Source organism: Alligator sinensis, unplaced genomic scaffold, assembly GCF_000455745.1.
Source record: "Alligator sinensis unplaced genomic scaffold, ASM45574v1 scaffold170_2, whole genome shotgun sequence".
Taxonomy (NCBI): Eukaryota; Metazoa; Chordata; order Crocodylia; family Alligatoridae; genus Alligator; species Alligator sinensis.
Window position 1 is genome coordinate 1,101,730 of NW_005842290.1, and position 23,161 is coordinate 1,124,890.

Consider the following 23,161-nt stretch of genomic DNA (forward strand, 5'->3'; position numbering starts at 1 on the left):
ACCGGGCGAGCCGGGAGCCGGTGTGGTGCCCAGACTGGCAGTGGGGGCAGGTTACAAGCTGGTACTGAGTGTGGGGGAAAAGCAGCCCCTCCCCTGCCCTGTGCCTGGCACACTGCACTGCAGTTGCTTGCAGCCTGCGTGGGGATGCCTGTGCCTGCTCAGGACAGCCCTGCACAGGCTGTGAGCAGTTGTAGCAGGGAGTGCCAGCCACGGAGCAGGGGAGGGGCCGCTTTTCCCCACGCTCCACACCAGTTCCTTCCCTGCACTGCCCTCTGCCTGTACTGCAGGGCTGGGAGGCACTGGGAGTGAGCGGGCACAGGAGTCAGTGGGAGCACAGGGCCTGCACCGGTGTCCCAGGGCCAGCACCAGCAGGGCCCAGAGCAGGGCAGCAGGAGCACAGGGTCTCAGCCAGTAGGGGCTCTATGGAGCCAGGCCAGCTCCCCCCTCTCCCTGCTGGTGCAGCCCAGCCCGGCTCCACAGACCCCTGCCAGCCTGCAACCCGCTGTCACTGGCCCTGGGACATTGGTCCTAAGACATTGGTCCCAAGATGGTGACCAGGGGGTGGGGCACCTATCAAGGGGCGGGGCTACCCATGCAGCCCTCGACAGCTTGCCAAAACTGGGTAAGCGGCCCTCTGCCTGAAATAATTGCCCACCCCTGACTTAGTTCCATTTTAATACAGTCCTCGACTGTGGGGTCTGAGTGTCTGTTTATGAGCAGCTTCCTGGCTTTCCAACGTGCATACCTGAACCAGGATATGAACTGGTCAAAGTGAGATGTTGGGGTCAGGTCTCTGCAACCTGTCACCACCAGGAGGAGAGCACAGACTTCCTTCCACACCTCTCCGGCATATGGGCAGTCCCAGAAGAGGTGGTCGATTGTTTCTGCCTGCCAGCAGCAGGTCTGTCTTGAGCAGTTCAATGGACCTCTCTGTTCTGCGCTGTTTTTTTGGCATGCAGGGAGTGCTAGGGGAGAAGGGTCTTACCTGCCTGGGTTCTCATTTGAGTGGAAGCTGTTACTGCTGATGCTTTAGCTGAGCTGCTAGTACTGGGAAACAGCCAATAGTGCAGGGGACCCCTCATAGCTCCCTGTTTGGCCACCCACCCCCGAGGGCCAGGGCTGACTCTCCCATGGCAAAGCCCCCCTCAAGTGAAGGGGCATCATTCGGCCCCCTCCCCCATAGCAGATACACTCCCTATGGCTGGGTAGCGCAGGGCTCTCCATAGCATGCAGAGACACCAGGATGGGTCAAACCAGGATAATGGTTTAGATTTCAGCACCCATGACCAGTGCCTCTCTCGCCTCACCCTAATGATGCTACTGCAAGCTAGTAAGGACATGGTCACACACTTGCATGCCTGAAGTAAAATAAATTGTTAATATTGTAATGATTCTTTTTTGACAGGGCAGTGAGTATGGCAGGTAGGGCACCTGCAATAGAAGAATCCAAGTGACAAAATATGGAATTTCCCTAGAAGGGTAATAAAGAGTTGAAGTGTTCATACAACAGTTTAAAAATGCAGACAGACACAGGAATGGGAAGGTGGGCAATAAAGAAGCTTTAGGAGGAAAAGGAACCCTGTTCAGCGTGGGACAAACCAAACCTAAAAGAAATTGAGTATATAGTTCAGAGAAAAAGACTCCATCACTGGCAGGAGAAGCCACATGCAGGGGAAGAAGTTTCCTGGACTCCCTAGAAGATGCTGATCTTAAACAATGATTAAGAGAGATGAGGAATTTGAAGCAGAAAATTAAATGTGTGTTTATTGTTGTGCATGAATCTAACTTTTATGAGCTGTTTACGGTGCAGGCCTATTGTTTTTAGAAGCCCTGTGCAATTCCTGAATCTGTTTCCATAACCATGTGGCCCTCAAGAGGCAAACTGCAAGATAGCAGAGTGCATGATAAGACAGACTCCAGGGAGGGCGGGGGAGTCTGAGAGAGCTGACCCTAGTGTCAGAGTTCAAGCAGCTAGACCAGAGCTTTCCAAACTGTGTGCCGCGACACATTAGTGTGTCGGCAGCAGTGTGTAGGTGTGTCGCGCGAAACGCAGAAAATTTTGCGGAAGGGCACCGTGGAGCTCCCTTACTCGCGTCTGCTTCCCTTGGCCCCCCCCCCGGAACTGAATTACTGTGTCGCGAAATGATGCATGTCTAAAAAGTGTGTCACCAACATGAAAAGTTTGGAAAGCTCTGAGCTAGACTATCGAGGTCTCAAATTGCAGAAAGGAGCACCAGAAACAGATTCTACTCCCTGCAAGCGTGCTTAAATTCAAGGAAGCTTAAAGGCACACATCCTGCATGTAGGATCCAAACATAGCAGCTTGACCAGGGCTTGTGACAGTGTCTTACCTCAAGAATCCAAGGATACCCAGCCTATACTGGATGATTACCACGACCACATTTTCATAGGCAGTCAATGCTGACCCATCATATGCTGAAGCTCCACCTAGCGTGAAACCTCCTCCATGAATCCACACCATAACCTGAAATAAAAGAAGGGCAGTCAAACTGCCTGCCATCCTAAATTTGGTAATTTTGTAATAAAATGTAAGCACACAAAGAACTGCATATTGCATTTTCTATTTTAAAATTCTCTTTTTAAATGGCAGGTGAAAATAAGTTCATGCGGCTGGTACTGTTAGGAGTCATTCATGCTGTCCATTTCTAGTTTCTTTTATCACCATGAACTTGATAAGACACCTCTAACCATCCTTCAGCTTTCATTTCTCTCTCCAGTGTGATACAACTGGAATTTAAAGTGGGTCAGAGACCATTCAACACTAACCATGCTTCTTATCATGTAATTTCCAGCTTTTCTGTTATTCAATTATTTATACCTAGCCTTGGACTTTGCATTTCTAAACAAACGCATTCCCCTCCATGACTCAGCAAGAATGCTACGGCTGTTTTATGTTACTGTACAGCACGCAGGAAAGTGGTGAACACTTCGGCGTAGAGTCCAAACAGCTCCCTGTCCCAAACAGCTGATTTCAGCCCATGCAGCCCTCGACAGCTTGCCAAAACTGGGTAAGCGGCCCTCTGCCTGAAATAATTGCCCACCCCTGACTTAGTTCCATTTTAATACAGTCCTCGACTGTGGGGTCTGAGTGTCTGTTTATGAGCAGCTTCCTGGCTTTCCAACGTGCATACCTGAACCAGGATATGAACTGGTCAAAGTGAGATGTTGGGGTCAGGTCTCTGCAACCTGTCACCACCAGGAGGAGAGCACAGACTTCCTTCCACACCTCTCCGGCATATGGGCAGTCCCAGAAGAGGTGGTCGATTGTTTCTGCCTGCCAGCAGCAGGTCTGTCTTGAGCAGTTCAATGGACCTCTCTGTTCTGCGCTGTTTTTTTGGCATGCAGGGAGTGCTAGGGGAGAAGGGTCTTACCTGCCTGGGTTCTCATTTGAGTGGAAGCTGTTACTGCTGATGCTTTAGCTGAGCTGCTAGTACTGGGAAACAGCCAATAGTGCAGGGGACCCCTCATAGCTCCCTGTTTGGCCACCCACCCCCGAGGGCCAGGGCTGACTCTCCCATGGCAAAGCCCCCCTCAAGTGAAGGGGCATCATTCGGCCCCCTCCCCCATAGCAGATACACTCCCTATGGCTGGGTAGCGCAGGGCTCTCCATAGCATGCAGAGACACCAGGATGGGTCAAACCAGGATAATGGTTTAGATTTCAGCACCCATGACCAGTGCCTCTCTCGCCTCACCCTAATGATGCTACTGCAAGCTAGTAAGGACATGGTCACACACTTGCATGCCTGAAGTAAAATAAATTGTTAATATTGTAATGATTCTTTTTTGACAGGGCAGTGAGTATGGCAGGTAGGGCACCTGCAATAGAAGAATCCAAGTGACAAAATATGGAATTTCCCTAGAAGGGTAATAAAGAGTTGAAGTGTTCATACAACAGTTTAAAAATGCAGACAGACACAGGAATGGGAAGGTGGGCAATAAAGAAGCTTTAGGAGGAAAAGGAACCCTGTTCAGCGTGGGACAAACCAAACCTAAAAGAAATTGAGTATATAGTTCAGAGAAAAAGACTCCATCACTGGCAGGAGAAGCCACATGCAGGGGAAGAAGTTTCCTGGACTCCCTAGAAGATGCTGATCTTAAACAATGATTAAGAGAGATGAGGAATTTGAAGCAGAAAATTAAATGTGTGTTTATTGTTGTGCATGAATCTAACTTTTATGAGCTGTTTACGGTGCAGGCCTATTGTTTTTAGAAGCCCTGTGCAATTCCTGAATCTGTTTCCATAACCATGTGGCCCTCAAGAGGCAAACTGCAAGATAGCAGAGTGCATGATAAGACAGACTCCAGGGAGGGCGGGGGAGTCTGAGAGAGCTGACCCTAGTGTCAGAGTTCAAGCAGCTAGACCAGAGCTTTCCAAACTGTGTGCCGCGACACATTAGTGTGTCGGCAGCAGTGTGTAGGTGTGTCGCGCGAAACGCAGAAAATTTTGCGGAAGGGCACCGTGGAGCTCCCTTACTCGCGTCTGCTTCCCTTGGCCCCCCCCCCGGAACTGAATTACTGTGTCGCGAAATGATGCATGTCTAAAAAGTGTGTCACCAACATGAAAAGTTTGGAAAGCTCTGAGCTAGACTATCGAGGTCTCAAATTGCAGAAAGGAGCACCAGAAACAGATTCTACTCCCTGCAAGCGTGCTTAAATTCAAGGAAGCTTAAAGGCACACATCCTGCATGTAGGATCCAAACATAGCAGCTTGACCAGGGCTTGTGACAGTGTCTTACCTCAAGAATCCAAGGATACCCAGCCTATACTGGATGATTACCACGACCACATTTTCATAGGCAGTCAATGCTGACCCATCATATGCTGAAGCTCCACCTAGCGTGAAACCTCCTCCATGAATCCACACCATAACCTGAAATAAAAGAAGGGCAGTCAAACTGCCTGCCATCCTAAATTTGGTAATTTTGTAATAAAATGTAAGCACACAAAGAACTGCATATTGCATTTTCTATTTTAAAATTCTCTTTTTAAATGGCAGGTGAAAATAAGTTCATGCGGCTGGTACTGTTAGGAGTCATTCATGCTGTCCATTTCTAGTTTCTTTTATCACCATGAACTTGATAAGACACCTCTAACCATCCTTCAGCTTTCATTTCTCTCTCCAGTGTGATACAACTGGAATTTAAAGTGGGTCAGAGACCATTCAACACTAACCATGCTTCTTATCATGTAATTTCCAGCTTTTCTGTTATTCAATTATTTATACCTAGCCTTGGACTTTGCATTTCTAAACAAACGCATTCCCCTCCATGACTCAGCAAGAATGCTACGGCTGTTTTATGTTACTGTACAGCACGCAGGAAAGTGGTGAACACTTCGGCGTAGAGTCCAAACAGCTCCCTGTCCCAAACAGCTGATTTCAGGTCTGGCACAATGAAGTGAGGTAGGGGAGCAGCAGGGGGAGGCTGAGGGAATGAAGTACAGGGTTACCCAAGTCAAAGTACACATCATGGTGTAGTAAAGGACTAGGTCAGGAGGAGAAGGGAATTGCCTTATACCTTGGTAAGCTCAGCTCAGAAAAGATACTCAATGCACAAAAAGACAGAGACAGAGGAATTGTGAAGAAGGTTCTAGGAGATGCAGACAAATAAAAATATCAAGACTGGCACTGTTTGCAAAGAAAAATACTGGGGGCGTAGAAAGCAGAAGAGCTGGTTAAGAAAGCGGGGGCAGAATTCAACTGGGTCTTCCTGGTGAAGATTGGATGTTTGAACTTGATAAAGCAAAGCAGAAACCAGGGCCAGAGAGCACAAGGAGGAGTGGCAGCATGAAGAAGGACACAAAGAAAGGGATCCTCACAGTCGTGTTTGGTCTGGACTGGGTGACAGGGATGTCTGGGGACAAGGGAGCTGCAATAATCAGGGTATAAATGAAGACAGATTGGATGAATGGGGTGACCATGGTAAATTGCAGAGGCACCACATATAGGACAGCCAGCAAGGTTTGGAAATGGCTTGGGTTAGAGGGATAAGGAAGGGGGAAGAGTCCAGGCCTGGGAGTACATGAACTATTCCCAGGTGTTACCAGGAAGAACGTACAAGAGACTGCAGGGGTATTTGAGCTTACAGCCCATTTATTCTCCTATGCAAAATTGCTGAAGCGGGGCCCAGGACTAGAGGGGGCTTAAAGTAGCACTATAGGGACAGCCCTACATTGTATAGGGCCACCTACAACTACTGTAGCAGAAAGCCCCCTTTTCCTCTTGCCTGCATTTGCTCTCTCCTCTTTGGATATGTTTCTCTTTTTCTACCTTTTCTTCCTTCCTCTCTCTTTCACTTTAAGATAAGGAATTGTGTTTTAAAATTTGTATGTGTGCATTTTGTATCTCCCCTTGTATTTTGGTATTTTTATCTATTTGTGTGCCATGGCATTTGTAGCTTATATTTTATACTCCTCACCTTTCAACTTTCAACTGAATGTGTTTAGTTTCATAAGTAAATTATACATTGTAACAATGTTAACAAGGGCAGGAATCAAACTGCCCTTCCTTGTATCAGGCTGGCCCCTGAAAGAGCCAGTGAATCAGTGATTGAATGTGTAACATGGTAGCAGGCAGCAATTAACACCTGGGAAGCTGCAGATCAACCAAGGGAAGAACTCAACAGAAGACAATGTAACAACCAGGAAATCTCTAAACGTCACTGATCAAGGGCTAGAAGCCCTGGCCTGAGTTAATCAATGCAGGGGACCAACTTTTGGGCTCAATATCTCCAGATCGACCACTCCCAGAGCCCTATTCTAAATTCATCAACGGACTCCCAAACCTCCACATACATGCGGACGACCCCTGGGGCTGACAGATGCCATCCAGTAGCCACCGAGGGGAGGTGGGGGGAAGTCCCACGAGGGTCAATGACCCCTGGATTGGGCAAACCTGAAAACTGGGGAGTCACCAAAGTCTGCCAAGGACAGATAAAAGGCAGTGAAAAGTGACCCTCAGTGACGCCCTCTTGATCTCCAACTTGACCAGACCTGTCCAGCCAGAAGGACCAGCCGGCGACCCCTTTCTGGAAGATAACACCACGCTAAAAGAAGGCTCAACGACAGACTCCAGCGCTTGTAGGATAGGCATACCTGACTCTGTAGCCTGCTACTGTGTGTGTGTATGTGTGTGCATGTGTGGGGACCAGCCCCGAGGTTTATGATTACAGTGTTTCAATCCACCTAATAAACTAGGATTTTAAGGATCCCAAGTTGGACATTTGTAGCCAACACTACCTCCCATTGCATGCTCATGAGACATCTCCACATCTGTGTAGCTATGCTATCTCCCATGTCCTGGATCACTGCCAACCCTTCTCAGAGACCAGGAGTTAAGATAAGCCCACCAATTTCTGTTATGGTCTGCTGGTGCTACAGTTAAGATAGGGCCATTACAGGAAACTGTAGCTAGTACTCTGACAAAGGTGGGGGTGCGAAATCAGGTACATGCATGTGGCGCTTTCAGGAAGGGAGCTGCCAAGCAGGTCCTGAGCACCCATCCACCCACCTATGCCAAACTCAGAAACACAGCAGCAATGCCCCTCGGGGAGGGGGGAGGTCCTACACAGTTGCTCTTAAGATCTGCCCCCAGAGTGCTTGTGAGCAGCAGCCTGGGGCACTGGCTTGCCCATGGCACTACTAGGTCTGACCTGGATGAGTGAGGGGGAGTGAATGGGCACACTCAGGAACATATAATGACCCAGAGCACCCAGGACTTGCTAGAGACATACCCCGAGTAACGACACAAGCTAAGGCTGCTATCGGCAGAATCCACATCCAGACATGGCTTGGCTTTGCTTTGCTTGCCAAGCAGAGGCAAAGCATTCATAAATAGGGGTCTACTGAACACAAGGCAGGGGCTGGCCAATTTTACAGGCAGATCCCAGGGCCAGAGGCCATTTTCACAGGCTGAACACGGCAGGGGCTCCCCAGACCTCTGACTGTCAGTCCCACCTCTCCCTGCAGATGGCCAGACAGCCTGAAACTGTGGTTTAATTACTCTGATATTAAGCCTGGGGAAGTCATTAATCCATGTGTTACTAAGCCTGGATTAATGGCTTTCCTGGGCTTAATCAGGGTAATTAAACCATAGTTTTGGGCCATCCTCAAGCAGTGGCTCACTGCAAAAAAAGCAATCTTACTGGCAAGCAGAGAAGCCCTGCAGTCTTGGAGCACAGGGAGGATGCTTATAGCAGTGAGTGAAGCAAGCAGCTCCTCCCTGGGGCCACAGACCACATACAGAACATGTGATATGGTGAACCCAGAGCGACAGGTAAAGTTATTAAGTGCTGGCAGTTCACAGGTCACGACTGACTTGCTGCCTTCTTCCCCTTTCCTCCCTCCCCAAGGGATGGCAAGCTCTTGCAGGGCTGATCACCCCACTCGCCACCGTGAGCAGCACCCCCCTGCCCTCCCTCCAGCTTTCCCCCTTCCAGCTTCCCCATGTGCTCCAAGACTGCAGGGCTTCTCTGCTTGCTGGTAAATTTGTTTTTGTTTTTTTTGCAGCAAGCCTGCCAAAAGCGCAGAGCCCAAGCTTTTTCATGAAGCCTGCCCAAAACAGCAGTTTCTGCAAAAATTGTGCAACTACAATTTCAGTAGGTCCCTATTCATGAAAGGCTCTAAAGAGAACAACGATGAGCTCACCAGAGCTTGGAGTCAGCAGACAGCTGCCTTCTGGACACCCTAGATACCTGGAACACAATGTCAACCAATGCATGTTGTTGCCAAGTACTGTTTTATGTAACCTGAAGCCAAAGAACCCCAGTGCCCTATTTTAAGATTAGGGAGGAAAGACTTAAGAGGACATTATGACCAACTTATTCCAATCCAGTGACAGAATACAGTATAGCACAGAGGTCAAGCTTTGCTTACAGGTAACTTGGCTTTCTTGTTTGAAGAGGCAGGAGTGTAGACATCCAGGTACAAACAATCTTCAGAAATTTCAGTGGTAGGATTTTCAAATTTTTCAAGTATTTTCAATGTTTCTATCCACCCCAGGTCTTGTAGACACCTGCATACATACAAACAATACCAACATCAAATAATGAAAAGCATCTGACAAAGCTTTACCTGACAAAGATGGATTTCTGATGATAATGTTTCTGAAGATTCACACACTCATGGAATAATCTAAAATAAGTCTATTTTAACTTGCTATTTTTTTTTCATACTACAAAATTATTTTGAAATGCAGTAATACCAGCTTTGATGAGCTGAAGAAGCAAGAACTGAAATACTGGTCCAGATAAAAATAGAAAAAACATTTACCCCCCACTCCCTACTGGCAAAAAAAATTGAGGGACACAACACTTTAGCTGCAGCCCAAAAGAAAACCAGGGCATAGCTAAAGAAACACGGAGTTGAAACTACCTTACCAGTCAGTCCAACACGTTTTTGGACCTGTAGGGGTTATTTTCCTTTTATTTTTAGAAACTGTACAAAAGATTGGAAGTGGACATCTAATGCATAACATAGGACTGCATGACAAATGGTGCTCCTAAAAGCTACAACTGTTAGACAGTGATATAGACTGAAGCAAAATAGTTTATAACTACCCTACCAACAAGGGTCTTCCTGACCAGGACTGAGCATGGACATCAGGGGTAAACATGGCACCCCTCTCCTTACATTTTTTCCACCATCTTCCTCTGCTCCATCACATCAAACAGAAACCACAGAACTTTGCTTTCAAGACCGATCTGGGTCCATCCCCCCTCTACCTGTCATTTCTCATTGTGTACAGAGAAGTCGACTCCTATCTCTGATCGGCCGGTAATGCCAGCCTCTAGCACCCTCCTGGAAAACGTGTGAATAGCACTTTCACGCTTTTGCCCCCCCCCGCTCGAGGGGTTTCTCACTGACATCTATGAAGTTGTGTCACATCCCACCTTCAAGTTCTCCTTTGCCACAAGTGCCCACAAAAATCTTGACAATGGTGAGGCACTGATGTGCCAGGACAGTGAACTGCTATTCTGGCCAGTGCTTTGTTATGGTCTGTTCCTACCTTCACATCTGTCTCCAACCCCTGACTGCCTTTGGTCTCAGACATAGGTTGAAGCCTCTGGACCAAGGATCACCTTTTTTTTTTGTTTGTACGTTGTTGTGCGAGAGTGTCCCAGGCCAGGGTGCTAAGGTGTAAGCAAGTTGCCTAGCCTGGTGGCTTCCACAGGTGGGTTTTGCTCCCCGAGAAGTTCCTCAGCTAATCCTCCCAAATGAAACATGGCAACAAAGCAACAAACAATCAGACAAAGCCAACCCCTTCTTCCTTGTCTCAGGTACTAGGGGGGGAGCCTTTCTCCTCTGGCCCCAACACAACAGCCTGGCCCCTCCTTGTAACAAACTGGTCTGCTCACAGCTTGTTTTCTTTACCCTTGCTTGCTCTAGGAGCTTGTAACTCCTAGCAGGATGCTTCCTGCTTAGCCAAATTCCCCATATGTAGACTTTCTCAACAGGACTATTTCTTCACAGAAACATGCCATCCTGTTACACAAGGTAATACTGATATCACCACCAAAAAGGTGCAGGGAAAAGTTATTACAGTGTACACAAAGCACCTTGGGAATTACAGTTAAAATTATTTGCGTGTTAGATCCTATTTGGGCAGCTAGATCCCAAGTAAACTGGCTCATCAGGTTTTATTTTCCAGGATCCTCTCTCAGAGGATAACAGAGAGAACATCGAAAATTATAAGTGTAAAGTCCCATTGTCATTTTCTTTTTCTAAAATGTGGTACCTTTAATTTCACACCCAACACTGACTTGGATCTCTAGCTTTATATTAACTACTGAAAATATAGCTGTTAGGGTATTTTTAGTAAGGAATGAGACCATTCAGTTCACAAGAGAAATGGCAGAAATTTTAGAAGTTCACGTTCTTAATGGGACAAAACATAACTACCCCAATGTTTTCAGTAAGGTGTATACGGCTAAGTTTAGGCTAATTTAGCCAACAGAGCAGCTATACAAAAGTGAAGGCAACTGGATCTTACATTGGTGGGAAGGAAGTTGAATTTCTCAGATTGCTCCATGGTTCAGGTGGTTGTGGTGGGGAAAACCTAAGAGGTCCAACAGGTGGTTTTGCAAAAGGAATTCCAAGGAAAACATTCACAAGTCTGTCGGCTCCAGCTACGCTGATCTGTTTTCCTAGGAGTCGCCCATATTTGGTGACCACTTCCGGCTGTCCACTTTTTTGCCCTGCATAACAGAGATAAGACACTGACACATTATTTATTCTGAATTATATATTTCATTCTAAGATTATGTAAACCCAGGCCCGAAATAAGTTGCAATTTTAACAGGGATGTTAAATTAGCTAATGGATGCGGTAGGCTCTTCATTACTTTATGTCTTTAAAGCATTGGAGTGGATGTCAGGGGAGCTACTAGATGAAATTCTTCAGGCAAGGCTATGTAAGCATCAGACTACCTGTGATCAATCCAGTCACTTCTGTCCTTATGATCTTTTTTCCATATTTTATACTGGACAAACAGCAGAAGGATATAGTAACATCTACTGAAAGAAATAACTTTCTTTACAGTAATTTACTGGAATTTTTTTCCAGTATAGTCCCAATCAGAGGGCAGAAATACATTCCAACTACGGTAGCCTTATGTTGCCTTGCCAAACAAACAAAAATGGGTTTGCTCAAAGTGGTTACTGAACACTGAATTGATATAACATGGCTAATTCCAGCATGGATCTGTAGTATCTCTCCTTACACTGGTTAGTTTCTTTCTCAGCATGTGAGCTCTTGGGGCAGAAATCAAGCCTCCATGTGTTTTGTATAGCTTTTCACGTGTTGCGAGGCATTGCTGGAATCAATTGTCACAACCCAAAAGGTGTGATTTTTGTTTTTGTGCTTCCGCACTGCTAAATTGTTCCCGCTAAATTACAGCTTCTTTGCACGGTGGAGTTTTCTGCTGCAAAAGAGAACCCCGGTGCAAGGGAGAATTTCCCGCTAATTTGAAGCTTTCTTTGCAGGGTGCATTTCTTTGTTGCAGCACAGAAATGCTCGTTGCAAAGAGTTCCCACCATTTGTATGCTAATTTGAGCCCCACTATTGGCCAGTTCTAAATTATTCACACGTGGAGGCTAGTGATTGGCTTGCTAGCCGTATAAAAGGCTTGAGTGGTTTCTGCCCAAGTTGGAGGACTCCATGAACACCGGGAGGAGGAGACTTCACACTGTGTGAAGATCTCTAAGCGCTGCAGAGCTTATTGAACCCAGCGCATTTCAAGCAGGCTACAGAGGTCTGATCAGCCTCTAGCCTCTCCCCGTCGCCGATAGATTCCTAGACGTATCCCTCCCTGCGCGCAAAAGAACCGGACCCACGAAGCCTAGCAAACTTCGTGTGGGTGAGTGAGCAGAAGCAACCACGGAGCCTAGCAAACTTCGTGTGAGTTGATTCAGAGCTCTTTTCGGACGAGTACTTTCTTCGGTTGACAAGATGGACTCGCGTGTTTAGAGCCTTCAGCCGGATTGGGCTAGAGTTCACGAGTTTAGAACTCTTGTCTGCCTCTCTTCTTTCCTGTCTGTAACCGCAACTCAAGCAAGTTTTCCTGCCTGCACCGCGACCATCTTCGGTGTAAGTAAACAATCTTTAAATCTACCGCTAAGCGTCTGTGCCTAATTCCAGCTCGTCGCCCGTCCTCTCCGACCCCGCGTGCCCGGGCTGCTGGCCACAGCCCGCGTGCAGCACGAAAAAGGGCCCGGATTTCTCCTGGCCCGCACATCAATAACCATTAAGAAAGGGTAATTCCTTTCCTTTGGATCAATACCTCTCCCAGTGCTGTGCCTGAAACCATGCCCAAGCAGGGATGCTCGGGAAAATTAAGGTGAATCAACTAAAGGTGTGAATTTCAAGCACATAAGCTGATTCAACCCCTGCATGGATGTTTGCTTTCAGGAATTGTGTGGCCTTGAACAACTGTATCTTAATTCTTGCTATAGTGAACTAAAACTACTTTACTCCTAAATGAGAGTACCTTTAGGGAGGTTAAAAGTCCTTGTGTCGACAACATTTTAAGAAATCGAGTTGCTTCTTCCATAGTATTTCATCCCTGTGCTGACTTCAAGTCAAGTCCAGCAAGCAGCTGAACATCCTCAGCTGTAAGGCCTCCTGTGTGCTGTCGCTGTAGCTCATGGTGATGCTGCACCTTAGCTTCTGAGTATGTAAAGGTCAGTTTCTACTTTCATCTGTGTACATCTGACCTGGAGCAGAGAAGATGCTTTCAGATGGTTCCTTGAAAGCAATCTCATGACTATGCTTGCAGATGTCTACTTCCTCCTTGTGGAAAGGTTGGGGTACCTGCTTTGAGGAGGGCCCCACCGTTCGGCTGTTGCAACCCGGCTGTGCTCTGGAGGGATCTCCTGATCCGCTCCAGTGGAGTCTTATCAGCCTGCCGGGTGAACTGAATTGGTTTAATTACGCCCCTGGGAGCCATTTCCAACCCCAGGTGCCGGCGAGAAGAAAAGAAGTAAAGGAGAGGAAGAGGGGTCGGCAGTGAGGGGAAACTCCACCTGCTGGCCAGGGCTGAAGTCCTTGGGAACAGGTCAACAGACCTATTGGGTCTTCAGAGCTCAGAGAAATAAAACCAAAAAGAGAGAGAGAGAGAGACAGAGAGGAAACCCTGGCTCCACGTTAATTGATTGTGGCAGGTGCTCAATTAAGCCTGCGGGATAGCAATTAGTGGGGAGCAAAAGAAAAATTGCTTGATTGTTGGAGTCACGATTGAGAGCCCCAGAAGAAAAATGGGGAAGGAGAGAAGCTCCAGAGATCCCAAACTGTGGGCAGAGAGGAAGAGAGAAGGAGAGAGAGAAGATGCTGTCAGGATTTTGGAGTTTTCTTTATTTTTCTTTTCCTTTTTTTTTTTAATCTGGTTGCACCTTCCAGCTGAATAGGTGGCAGTCAGCTTTGGGTCAAGGAAACCACCATCCTCCCAAATTTAGTCGAACCATCAAAGTCGTGGCAGGAAAGATAGTAGAGAAGAATTCTGACCCCAATTTTGCTGACTGACGTCCACCCTGGTACAAGCAAGGCAAGTGAATGTCATTGGGATGCAGGGCCCCGTGTCTGTATCCTGTGATATCTTGATACTCCTCCTCTTCCTTGAATACCTCTTCATTGTGCACTCGACCCTTTTTTCCTTGTGGCCTCCCACAGGGTACTTAGCACAGCCAGGAGTAATCGCTGCTGCAGTATTATAACCATGACTTTCCAATGGTGCCTCAAGTGCATAAAGTGCATGATAGCTCTACAAAGCTGCCATGTACAAAAGCCAGGGGTGGGGTAGCACTAGATACTTGTCACTGCTGTGAGACACTTGTCATTTTTCCGAGTAGCAGGCCTATTGTCTTCTAGGATTATTGTGCTCAGGAGTGAGATCTTTCATACAGGAGATGATCACTGAGTTACTATGGGATGCAAACAGCATTTCAGTTTCCAGAACCATGAAGATGCCAGAACAACCTTGCTTAGGCTGCCATTCTTGTAGTTGCCCTAAAACTCTTAAGGTCCTCTGACAGCAAATCCACATATCCCCACAGAACAGAATGCTAGAGCCAGAATCTCAGGCTCACAAATGCTGCCTGCCACCCGCACTAGGGTTTGAAGTTTTGGTGTAAAGAAGCAAGGATTTCCTGGTGGGTGGCCAGGATGCATAACACAGGTAGGAGTCTCGCTTGAAATGTAATCTGCTTCTGTTTAAGGTAAAAGCAATGGGAGGGATTAACACAGCAGGTCTCTACCCATCTCCCGCCACCTCCCACCCTCTGCCATGAACTCAGAGTCACGATGCAGGGGGGTAAAGGTCTCAAGTCAGTTAGAAGTGCTAAGCAACACCATTGCACAACTCTTGGGACTTGTTTGAAGAGATTTTTATTTTTTCCTGTCATTTTTTTACAGTCCCCAATAGCCAAAGTGTCTACGGGTTCAAATGTAATGAGTTCCATATTAATGAGATTATGAATTAGACTGTGCAATATTTGGTTTCTTTTGCTGGGAATATTACCTCCAAACATTTGTGCCCTTGATGAGTTTCCTCATCACAGATAAGGATGAGGAACTCCAACTGGAAAAAACATCCTCTTCATATGCCGCTTCTCCCCAGTCACCATAGACAAATTGTTGGCCTTTAGAAACTTAAGACCATTGCAGAAACAACAGCCTTACAACAACATGATTTTCTATTGCCTTGATTTTCTATTGCTGCTTCTGGTCTGCTCATCTCAAAAAAATTGGGGGGTGACATCTCAAGAACTAGGACAGTTGTAAACTGCAGCCTTGGAGTGCAGAAGTAATGAGAGACTTCTATTTTTAATGTTAAGCCAACTGGTCGGTGTCTCTCCTAGCAGTATTATGAGTTGACATCCCCTCTACCCCGTCTCAAGCCTGAGGGCGAGAAAGAAGTGCATCAGGGAAGATATCATGGCTGAAGTGCATTGAAGTTCCAGATTCTATGACCTGCTGGAAGAGGGAGGAGCAGGCACAGGAGGAAGAAGCAAAAGTGCAGCTTATGCACAAGCAGCAGCAACGTAGAGGTTCTGGGAGATCCACAAGCTGCAACAAGGATCTACCCACGGAGAAGCAGGGCAGAGGCAAACATCTGCACATGCAAGAGTCTCTAGACTTTGGCACAGAGCCTGGCAACAGCCACCATAGGCCTCACTTTAGCACTGGCTAGTACCATTGATTATGATTAGTATGTATACTCTCAGGCTTTGCTGAGATGTTGACCACCATGGACCTCATGACAGCTGTGACTGATGCACAAAATGTTTAAAAGCTTAAGCTGGAATATGCATTCACGTTAGGTTGTGCTTAAGGGTAGGTACAGGATGGCTCAACACAATATAAATGATCAGGGCCTATCCCAGGGGGGCCAGGAGGGCCATCTGGCCCAGGCCTCAAATTTAGACTTTTAACGTTATCTCCAAATGAGGTTATACATACAGACACAGAGATACATTGACAGGATTGAAAGAAGAAGTAAAAAAGCTAGAAAAGCACTTGTTAAATAAAAAAAGGAACATTTATTACAAATTATTGCATTGTATTTTGAGTCTCAAAAAATGGAAGTGGCCCAGGCTTCTCTCGACCTCTGAGAGGGCCTGTAAATGATAAATGGTGCAAGATGCACCATACTGCCAAGAAAGAGTAAAAAGGATAGAATGATAATACAAAGCAGGATGTACAACAGGTACAGATGTAATACACTTAACAATGTATAAAAGAGGGGTGGGCAAAATACAGCCAGCAGGCTGGATCCGGCCTGCCAACTGATTGGATACGGTCCGCACGTGGGTGCCCACCAACTGATCGTATTCAGTCCACGGCTGCACCTGCAGAGCTCTGCACGGGGCTGAACCCTGCCTACTCCCACCTAGGGCATCCCATGCCACACTCCTGCCCTCACTCGCCAATGGCCCCTGCCCCAGCCAGTGTGCACAGCTTCCTGGTGGGGCTGCTCCTGCTGTGGCTGCAGCAGCCTGGGTACTGCTCAGCTACTCCTACTTGCAGCAGCTCCTCCTCCTGCACCACTCCCAGGTAGCGTGGGGAAGTGATGGCAGCTGTCGGGATGGGTGCTAGGCACCACACGCTCAGCCAGGTGAGAAGAGAGCTGCAGCTGGGTGGTTTCTGCCCCAGCGCACAGGGCTCCTGCTCGCAGCCACCTTCCACCCCACTCGGCCATCTGATGTGATGAGCATGTGGGCAGATATAGTAGGTGGAAGGCAGCCTGGAGCTGAAGGTCCATGCCTGCAGCTTCCCCTCTGCCTGGCTGGGCATGTGGTGCCCAGTGCACGTCTCCATGGACACCTCATGTCCCTATGCCACCTGGTGCCCGGAGTGGCACATTAGGAGGAGCAGCCACTGGAGGCAGGGGAGCTGAGCAGTACCTGGGCCGCTGCAGCTGCAATGGGAGCAGCCCCACCAGGAAGCAGTGAGCGCTGGCTGGGGTCAGGGCTGTCAGTCTGTCAGTGGGGGTGAGCAGAAGCACAGTGCAGGCTTCCCTGGGAGGGAGTGGGTAGGGTGCAGGCTGGATGGCAGACCACACCTGCACCACACCACCCAGGCAAGCTCTGCTGCACGCACCCCTTGCCCTCCTCCTTCCCCCCCACCCCTGGCCAGCTCCAAAGACCTGATAAGTCCTCCTTCCTCGCCCCGCCTCCACACAATATATAAGAGTAAGGCTTCATTTTGAGCTATTATGCAGTTGCTTCTATATACACTACTCAAAAAACATATAGATCAGGACAAAAGTTTTTTTTTTAATTAAAATGTTACAGTTGATGTTTGATTTTTAGTATAGAATTTTTTTCCTATAATTTGTTAAAATGATATCTTTCAAAAGATTTTGTGCATGCCCTTGATAGCTCACCAAAATTTGTTACAGTGGCCCGTCAGCTGAAATAATTGCCCACACTGGTATAAAAGAACTAGGAAACTTGGAATATTGTAATAGCTTGTGGGGGTGGTTTTATGCTTACCCCCTTGTCACAGGGATACAAAAACAGGAACAATGTCAGAACAGAATGTTAACGGCCTGTAAGGCACAGTACTAACCTGCTGAGCTTTCACCACCAAACCAGGCCTGCAGTCTGTGTACTCCAGTCTGCGAGGATCACATCAAACAAGATGAGCACACATGCAGAGTACAACACCCAGGGGGCACAGCCAGGCCTTCACACAGGTCTACCATTTATCATACCAGTGCTGAAACAAATCTCTACAAGAGGCAGTTAGAAGGAAAAAGATAACAGAGTGGCAGATATCACTATCATGGATGCTAGTGACATGGTCTTCTGGAACTTTGTTTTCCTCTCCCCCATAACGTGCTCTTTGCTTTGGCTTCGTGTTGTGCATATTTTTTAAAAGTGCTAATTTAGCTGGTGATCAGTGGGGTCACTAACTGTTCAGGCATTTGAGGTTAATAAAAACACTTTGTTGTAATTATTACTGTCCCTACCCAAGTCTAATGAAAAAGATAGGTAGGGCTGGCTTGGCAGGAAAATATCACTGAAGTATAAAAGAAGTCTAAGCAATGTTTACAGTCTCCTGAATCAACATGCCAATACTTTAAAATAGTTGGCTAACAAAACCACAATGTGAGGTCCCTTCCAGCCCTAAACTTCTGTGTATCTTTGTAAATAGGGCACACGGCTTTACTCACAGTGATGGTAACGTTCATCCAAGACAGAATGTGCTATGCATGCATATTAGCAGCTTCTTCACTCCAATAGTTCAGAAAATGATTACAACCCTGTCACAAGTTGGTAGTGTACAACATGACACAGGAGGCAGCAGGCATTCTTCACCAGAACCACTTCAGGGCACATGGATGTGATCACATGGCAGTCCAAATTTCCCAAGCTCTCTTTGCTTGGGGATATGTTATCTGAATGCTTTTTAGCTCTGGGATTTGGCTGTGGATTCTATCTGTGTCCAGGCTCCACTCCCAGCAAAAACACTCTTATCGCTTTGTAGACCATAACCAGTACCTAAAGAAGTGGTATTCAGTCTACTTAGACTCAAGGCACCCCTTGATAGGCAAGAGACACCCCTGGGAAAGTGCCGGCTCTTACTTTTCACTCATACTCATTTTTGACTAGAGAAAAATGCTTGAGTAATTCTTCTGTTGCAAACAATTCAGGAAGACCACAACAGGTCAGACAGGAATCCACAGTATTGAAAACAACTTAAAATCTCTGGGTTTATCTTGTGAAATGTTTGCATACCCAGCAGTGTAAGCATTGTGTAGCCCTACGGGACCCTGGTTGAGAATCACTGATCTAAATGATCTGCAGGTAAACAACTTTCAGAATATCACTGCAAACCTCTTCTGCCACATCAAGAATTGGCAGACCAAACTGGTGTGCCATGAATTTGTGGCAATCTGGGATAGCTAATTTCCAGATGGTGGAAAAGTGGATGGTTATCCCTACTGAGGGGTCTCTCAATTGTACTCTGCTACAGAAGAGCTGGGGAAAACCCCTCATGCAGGTCCTAGGAGGTCTGCTTTGTCAGGCAGGAGTTCTAGAGCCACTCTTGGTAACTTGTCTGCAAAATTAAGGGATGTCATGACATAGTTTCTCCCGCTTTAGACATGCTGCAGACTTGGGCTAAGGTCAGCAATGGCAGCACACATCCTATCATATTTGTTTTGCTTGATTACATGCATCCTCCAGGCTTGGTGAATCCCAGAAACTGTGATACAGGCTCCACACAGCTATCCTACAACATGAATACTTGGGTTGCAGTCATGCAGAGCTCCTCCACTGCCGCACACGGAACTGAGGGGTGTGCTAGGTCAGTAAAGCTGTGTGTGTTGGCAGCTACAATAACTTCTTTGGCACCAGCAGCAGAAGAAAGAAATGCTCTCACAGCCCTAGGAGGACTCCACTAAGCACACTGCAAGGGAACCTGGGATAGATCACAAGACTTCCTACAAGTTCCAAAAAGCACAGTGTGGAAAAGTGTGGCAGTTATGACATGAAACCACCAACACCCACCCCCCACCAACAACATGAAGTGGGGAAGGGCAGATCACATGACATGCTCACGGAAAACTGCACTGAGCACATACCAACAGTGACACTGCACATTCAGAAAGCACCATGTGTATTTAAGTGTCATACAACAAAAGAAAGTGGTAAGCGTCCATGAATGGATTTCTCTAAATATTGTGAAATTATTACAAAAGCTTAAAACTATTACTTTGTTTATATATTTAGCCTCAGTCTTGAAAAAGGGCATGGACTTACTGGGACTTTGCACCTCTGGGAATCAAGGTGAACAATGCTAACTCGGTACAGAAACTGCCTGCTCTAAATTTCTCATGGCCCTTTAAGACTCCTGTTTCTCAGAGCACCATATGCCTATCTTTGGCCCTTGGCAAATGTTACACTTAAGATGCATTCAACCAGTTAATTATTAAAAGTGTAAACTGGCTACATGTTCAGAAGGGTAATGGCACAAAAAAAAAACAGCCACAAAATTAGTACACAGTAAAAGCATAACAACTTTGTGGCTGGTTTTCATGATGTCTTAAAATGAACATGTGGCTGAGTGGACTGCACCAGGGTCTCCAACTAGCTCCATATGGTCCCTCTGGGCCAGCTGATTGTCTGCTGGTTCTAGGATGGCACCAGGGTTCAAACCCGAGTACAGCCCTAATGCTGCTGACAATCAGCTGCTCAGTAGCAGGATCAGGACTGGGGCTGCTTGGTGCAGCCCTGATACTGCCAACCATCAGCCGATAGTTGGCTGGCAGGGATCACACTAAGGTTCAAGCCTGGTATGGCTTTAATCCATCTGAGAATTATCTGATTGTCAACTGCTCCAGGGATTGCAGCAAGGCTCAAATTGGGCCCCAAAGCCAGCCAGGCACCCTTGCAATGCAGGGGGAGCCTGGGCTCAGGATCCTGGACTCCCCCTGCACTGGCAAGTAGGGTGTGATTGGGATATGATCCCCAATCCCAAATTCATCCCTCTGCAGGAGGCGTAACTGTTGGGATTGGGGATCAGATCCCATTGTCCTTTTAAGGGAATGTATGTCAGCAGCCTCAACCTCTCTGAAGCCAGGAGAAGCGAGGCAGTTTCGAGCTGCGTTAGAAGCCTGGCCACTGACAGCATTAGTCAGTCTCAGGAATTAAGGTTAGAGGGGGACAAGTACTTTACCAAGTAGACAGTGGAAGCAAAGCATTCCTATTTACGTAGGCATCTGATTCACTCAGCTGATATACAGAGAAACGGTGTTTGTAAGCAAAAGGAAAAAAAAACAAAACAGATCAGTGTTAGTGTTGTGCTATGTATTTAAGTAATTTATACATTTACTCAGCATGTGTAAGAAGTGGAGTATACAGAAAGAAAATGTTCATAAAAATACACTTCAGAATTCTTTTGCAGCAAGGCATAGTTTTTTGAAATGTGCTTAACTTTTTAAAAACACATTGAGTATGGATATGTACATTTTCCCACACTTCCATTAGATCCTCTAGTTCAAATCCATTGTGTCTTTTTGTTAAAAAAAAAAAAAAAAAAAAAGGCTTATGGTGTCATTGGAAGTAGACAGAATCCAGTCAAGACCACCAGGTGATTGCATTTGCCACAAGTGTTCATGGTCCAGGAAATATGCAAGAAACAAGGGGTTTCTGTTGGTAATACTGTAGGGGCTATTGCCACCATTATACTTTAGAATGAACTCCTACAGAAACGTGGTAAAGGATGGAAACACCTAGTCAACAGGAGAGAACAGTTCCCAAAGAACAATCCCTCTATTGTGGTTTCCTCAGTCCTTGTACTAGAGGGAATCTACAAAATACCTTTAGAAAACAGGTCTGGGAACAAAAATTCTAAGCTGTTCTGACCCCTAAAAATTATGGACTAAGCAATAAATAAATAAATAAATAAATAAATAAAAAAGGCTTATTACAATTTACCTGCTCTCTGTCTCTTTCCTTTTGAACGATTTTCTTTTCCAAAATTAGGTTATGTAGTTCAATTGTCCGTCACTGGTTTTCTAGGTATTTCTGATACCTTCTTTACTCTGGCTTTTGCAAACCTCTTCCACCTCCACCCCCAGCTTATGACCTCTCACCACTTCTTTAAGCGGCTGTTTTCACGGACATGCTGAAGTTAATGTTTTATCTCCTGTCTAGCACAGGCTATCGGGGTGTCTTTCCTAGTAGTAAAGAAGGGTACTTAGTAAACTGTTCAGTTGGTATAATAAAAGGTGTTACTAAAAAAAAACCCTTGCTTCTCATATAACGCAAAGAAATGTTTCTTTATGTATCCAACTTTCCAACTAAAGCTTTAGTGCCTAGTCACACAACATGCTGTTTGCCCACATAAAGAGAGATTCGGTATCTCAGAAGAGATCCTAAGAAATCCAAATTAGGAGGCAGATTAAAAAGCCTAAGAAATAAAATTAGTTGGAAGAAAGTCTAAAATATCATTTCTACTACAGCCATGTCATAATTATGCTTAAAAAGGACATCTATCCATTTTTATACTATTACTATGTTGCACTGCACTTTCTAGGTTACTGACGGGCCTCAATATCACTAAAACTACAAGTGCGTACACACATCGCAGGATCTGGCTTTAGTCTCAGGCAACAGGTCTGCAACGTACACAGTTTTACCCCACAACCATGAAATGTTCTGAGGACGCTCCATTCAGTTTAATACTCGCTATGAACCAAAAGGGACATCAACTCACTGAATAAGATTTTTTTTTTTTAAAAGTGCAAGATAAAAAGTCTGCCATGCGGCAAGTCAAAGACTGCCCGTTACACACCAAGCGCCAAGCATGAAAAGGAGTTATAATAATTACGGAGGTTTATGACACACGGGTTACGAAAGACCGGGCAAAGTTTGCAGAGAGAAGATAGAAACAAATTGTACAACAAGCCACGCTCATGAACTGGGTTCAACCAGAAAGGAACTGAAGGGGCAGAGGCTGGTTCGGAGCGACGTTTGCCGCAGATCCTTTGCAGCTGAATGAAAACACAACTGAATGGTTAAATCGAGTTGGGGCGACAAAGAGCCGTCCTCACCACCAGTGCCTCGTGCCCCCGCTTTCAGACACAAACCATTACCCCCCAGTTTCTCCCACGCACGTTTCACAGAAAGCTCCGGGGACGTCACACGATCATCCCCAAGACTGAGAAGGTGCTGGTGCCCCCATTACTGCCCCATCCCCGCACGCTCTCATTAGAGGGGGCCGGCAGTGTGGGCGGGTGGGCGGGCAGGCGGGCTCCCCGGCGCCAAACAAGACTCCCCTCCACCCCCCAACACCCGCTATGTCGCAGGGCCGGGGCCCCGGCTCCGGGCACCTCAAAGCCCGGCCACATGGGGAAGACCCTCGTGTGAAACAATGCCCATCTGCCAGGTGCTGTAACCCCCAGCGCACACCCCCATGTGCACACAGACATGCACCCCCCATATGCATGCACACGCACATGCATACCCCCATGTGCATGCACACCTCCATGTACGTACACACACACACACTCACTCACTCACTCACTCACACTCCCAGTCCCAGTCCCAGTCCCAGTCCCAGTCCCAGTCCCAGTCCCTCCCTGTCCCAGTTCCACCCGGGGTGGCTGGCATCTCAGCAGCAGGGGCCCTCTCCAGCGGA

At 46.8% G+C, this 23,161-nt stretch overlaps 1 protein-coding gene across 6 annotated transcripts in view; it reads right to left on the reverse strand.

Annotated features, from left to right (window-relative positions):
* LOC102384208 (cocaine esterase) overlaps nucleotides 1-15,382 on the reverse strand; it is a 36,306-nt gene extending 20,924 nt beyond the window's left edge. For 3 of the 6 annotated variants that reach the window (XR_003095116.1, XR_003095115.1, XM_025209476.1), the window contains exons 1-4: nucleotides 15,030-15,381; nucleotides 11,010-11,214; nucleotides 8,894-9,032; nucleotides 4,759-4,892 (exon numbers count right to left, since the gene is read on the reverse strand). Coding sequence is in view for 2 of the 6 variants with exons in the window: in XM_025209476.1 (XP_025065261.1) it covers nucleotides 4,759-4,892; nucleotides 8,894-9,032; nucleotides 11,010-11,214; nucleotides 15,030-15,039 (488 nt within the window). In the remaining 4 variants the exon portion in view is untranslated. Of the gene's footprint in view, nucleotides 1-4,758; nucleotides 4,893-8,893; nucleotides 9,033-11,009; nucleotides 11,215-15,029 lie in introns of all 6 variants that reach the window. The other 3 variants (XR_003095114.1, XR_003095113.1, XM_025209474.1) reach the window with 2 other exon arrangements.
* Nucleotides 15,383-23,161: the final 7,779 nt, after the last annotated feature.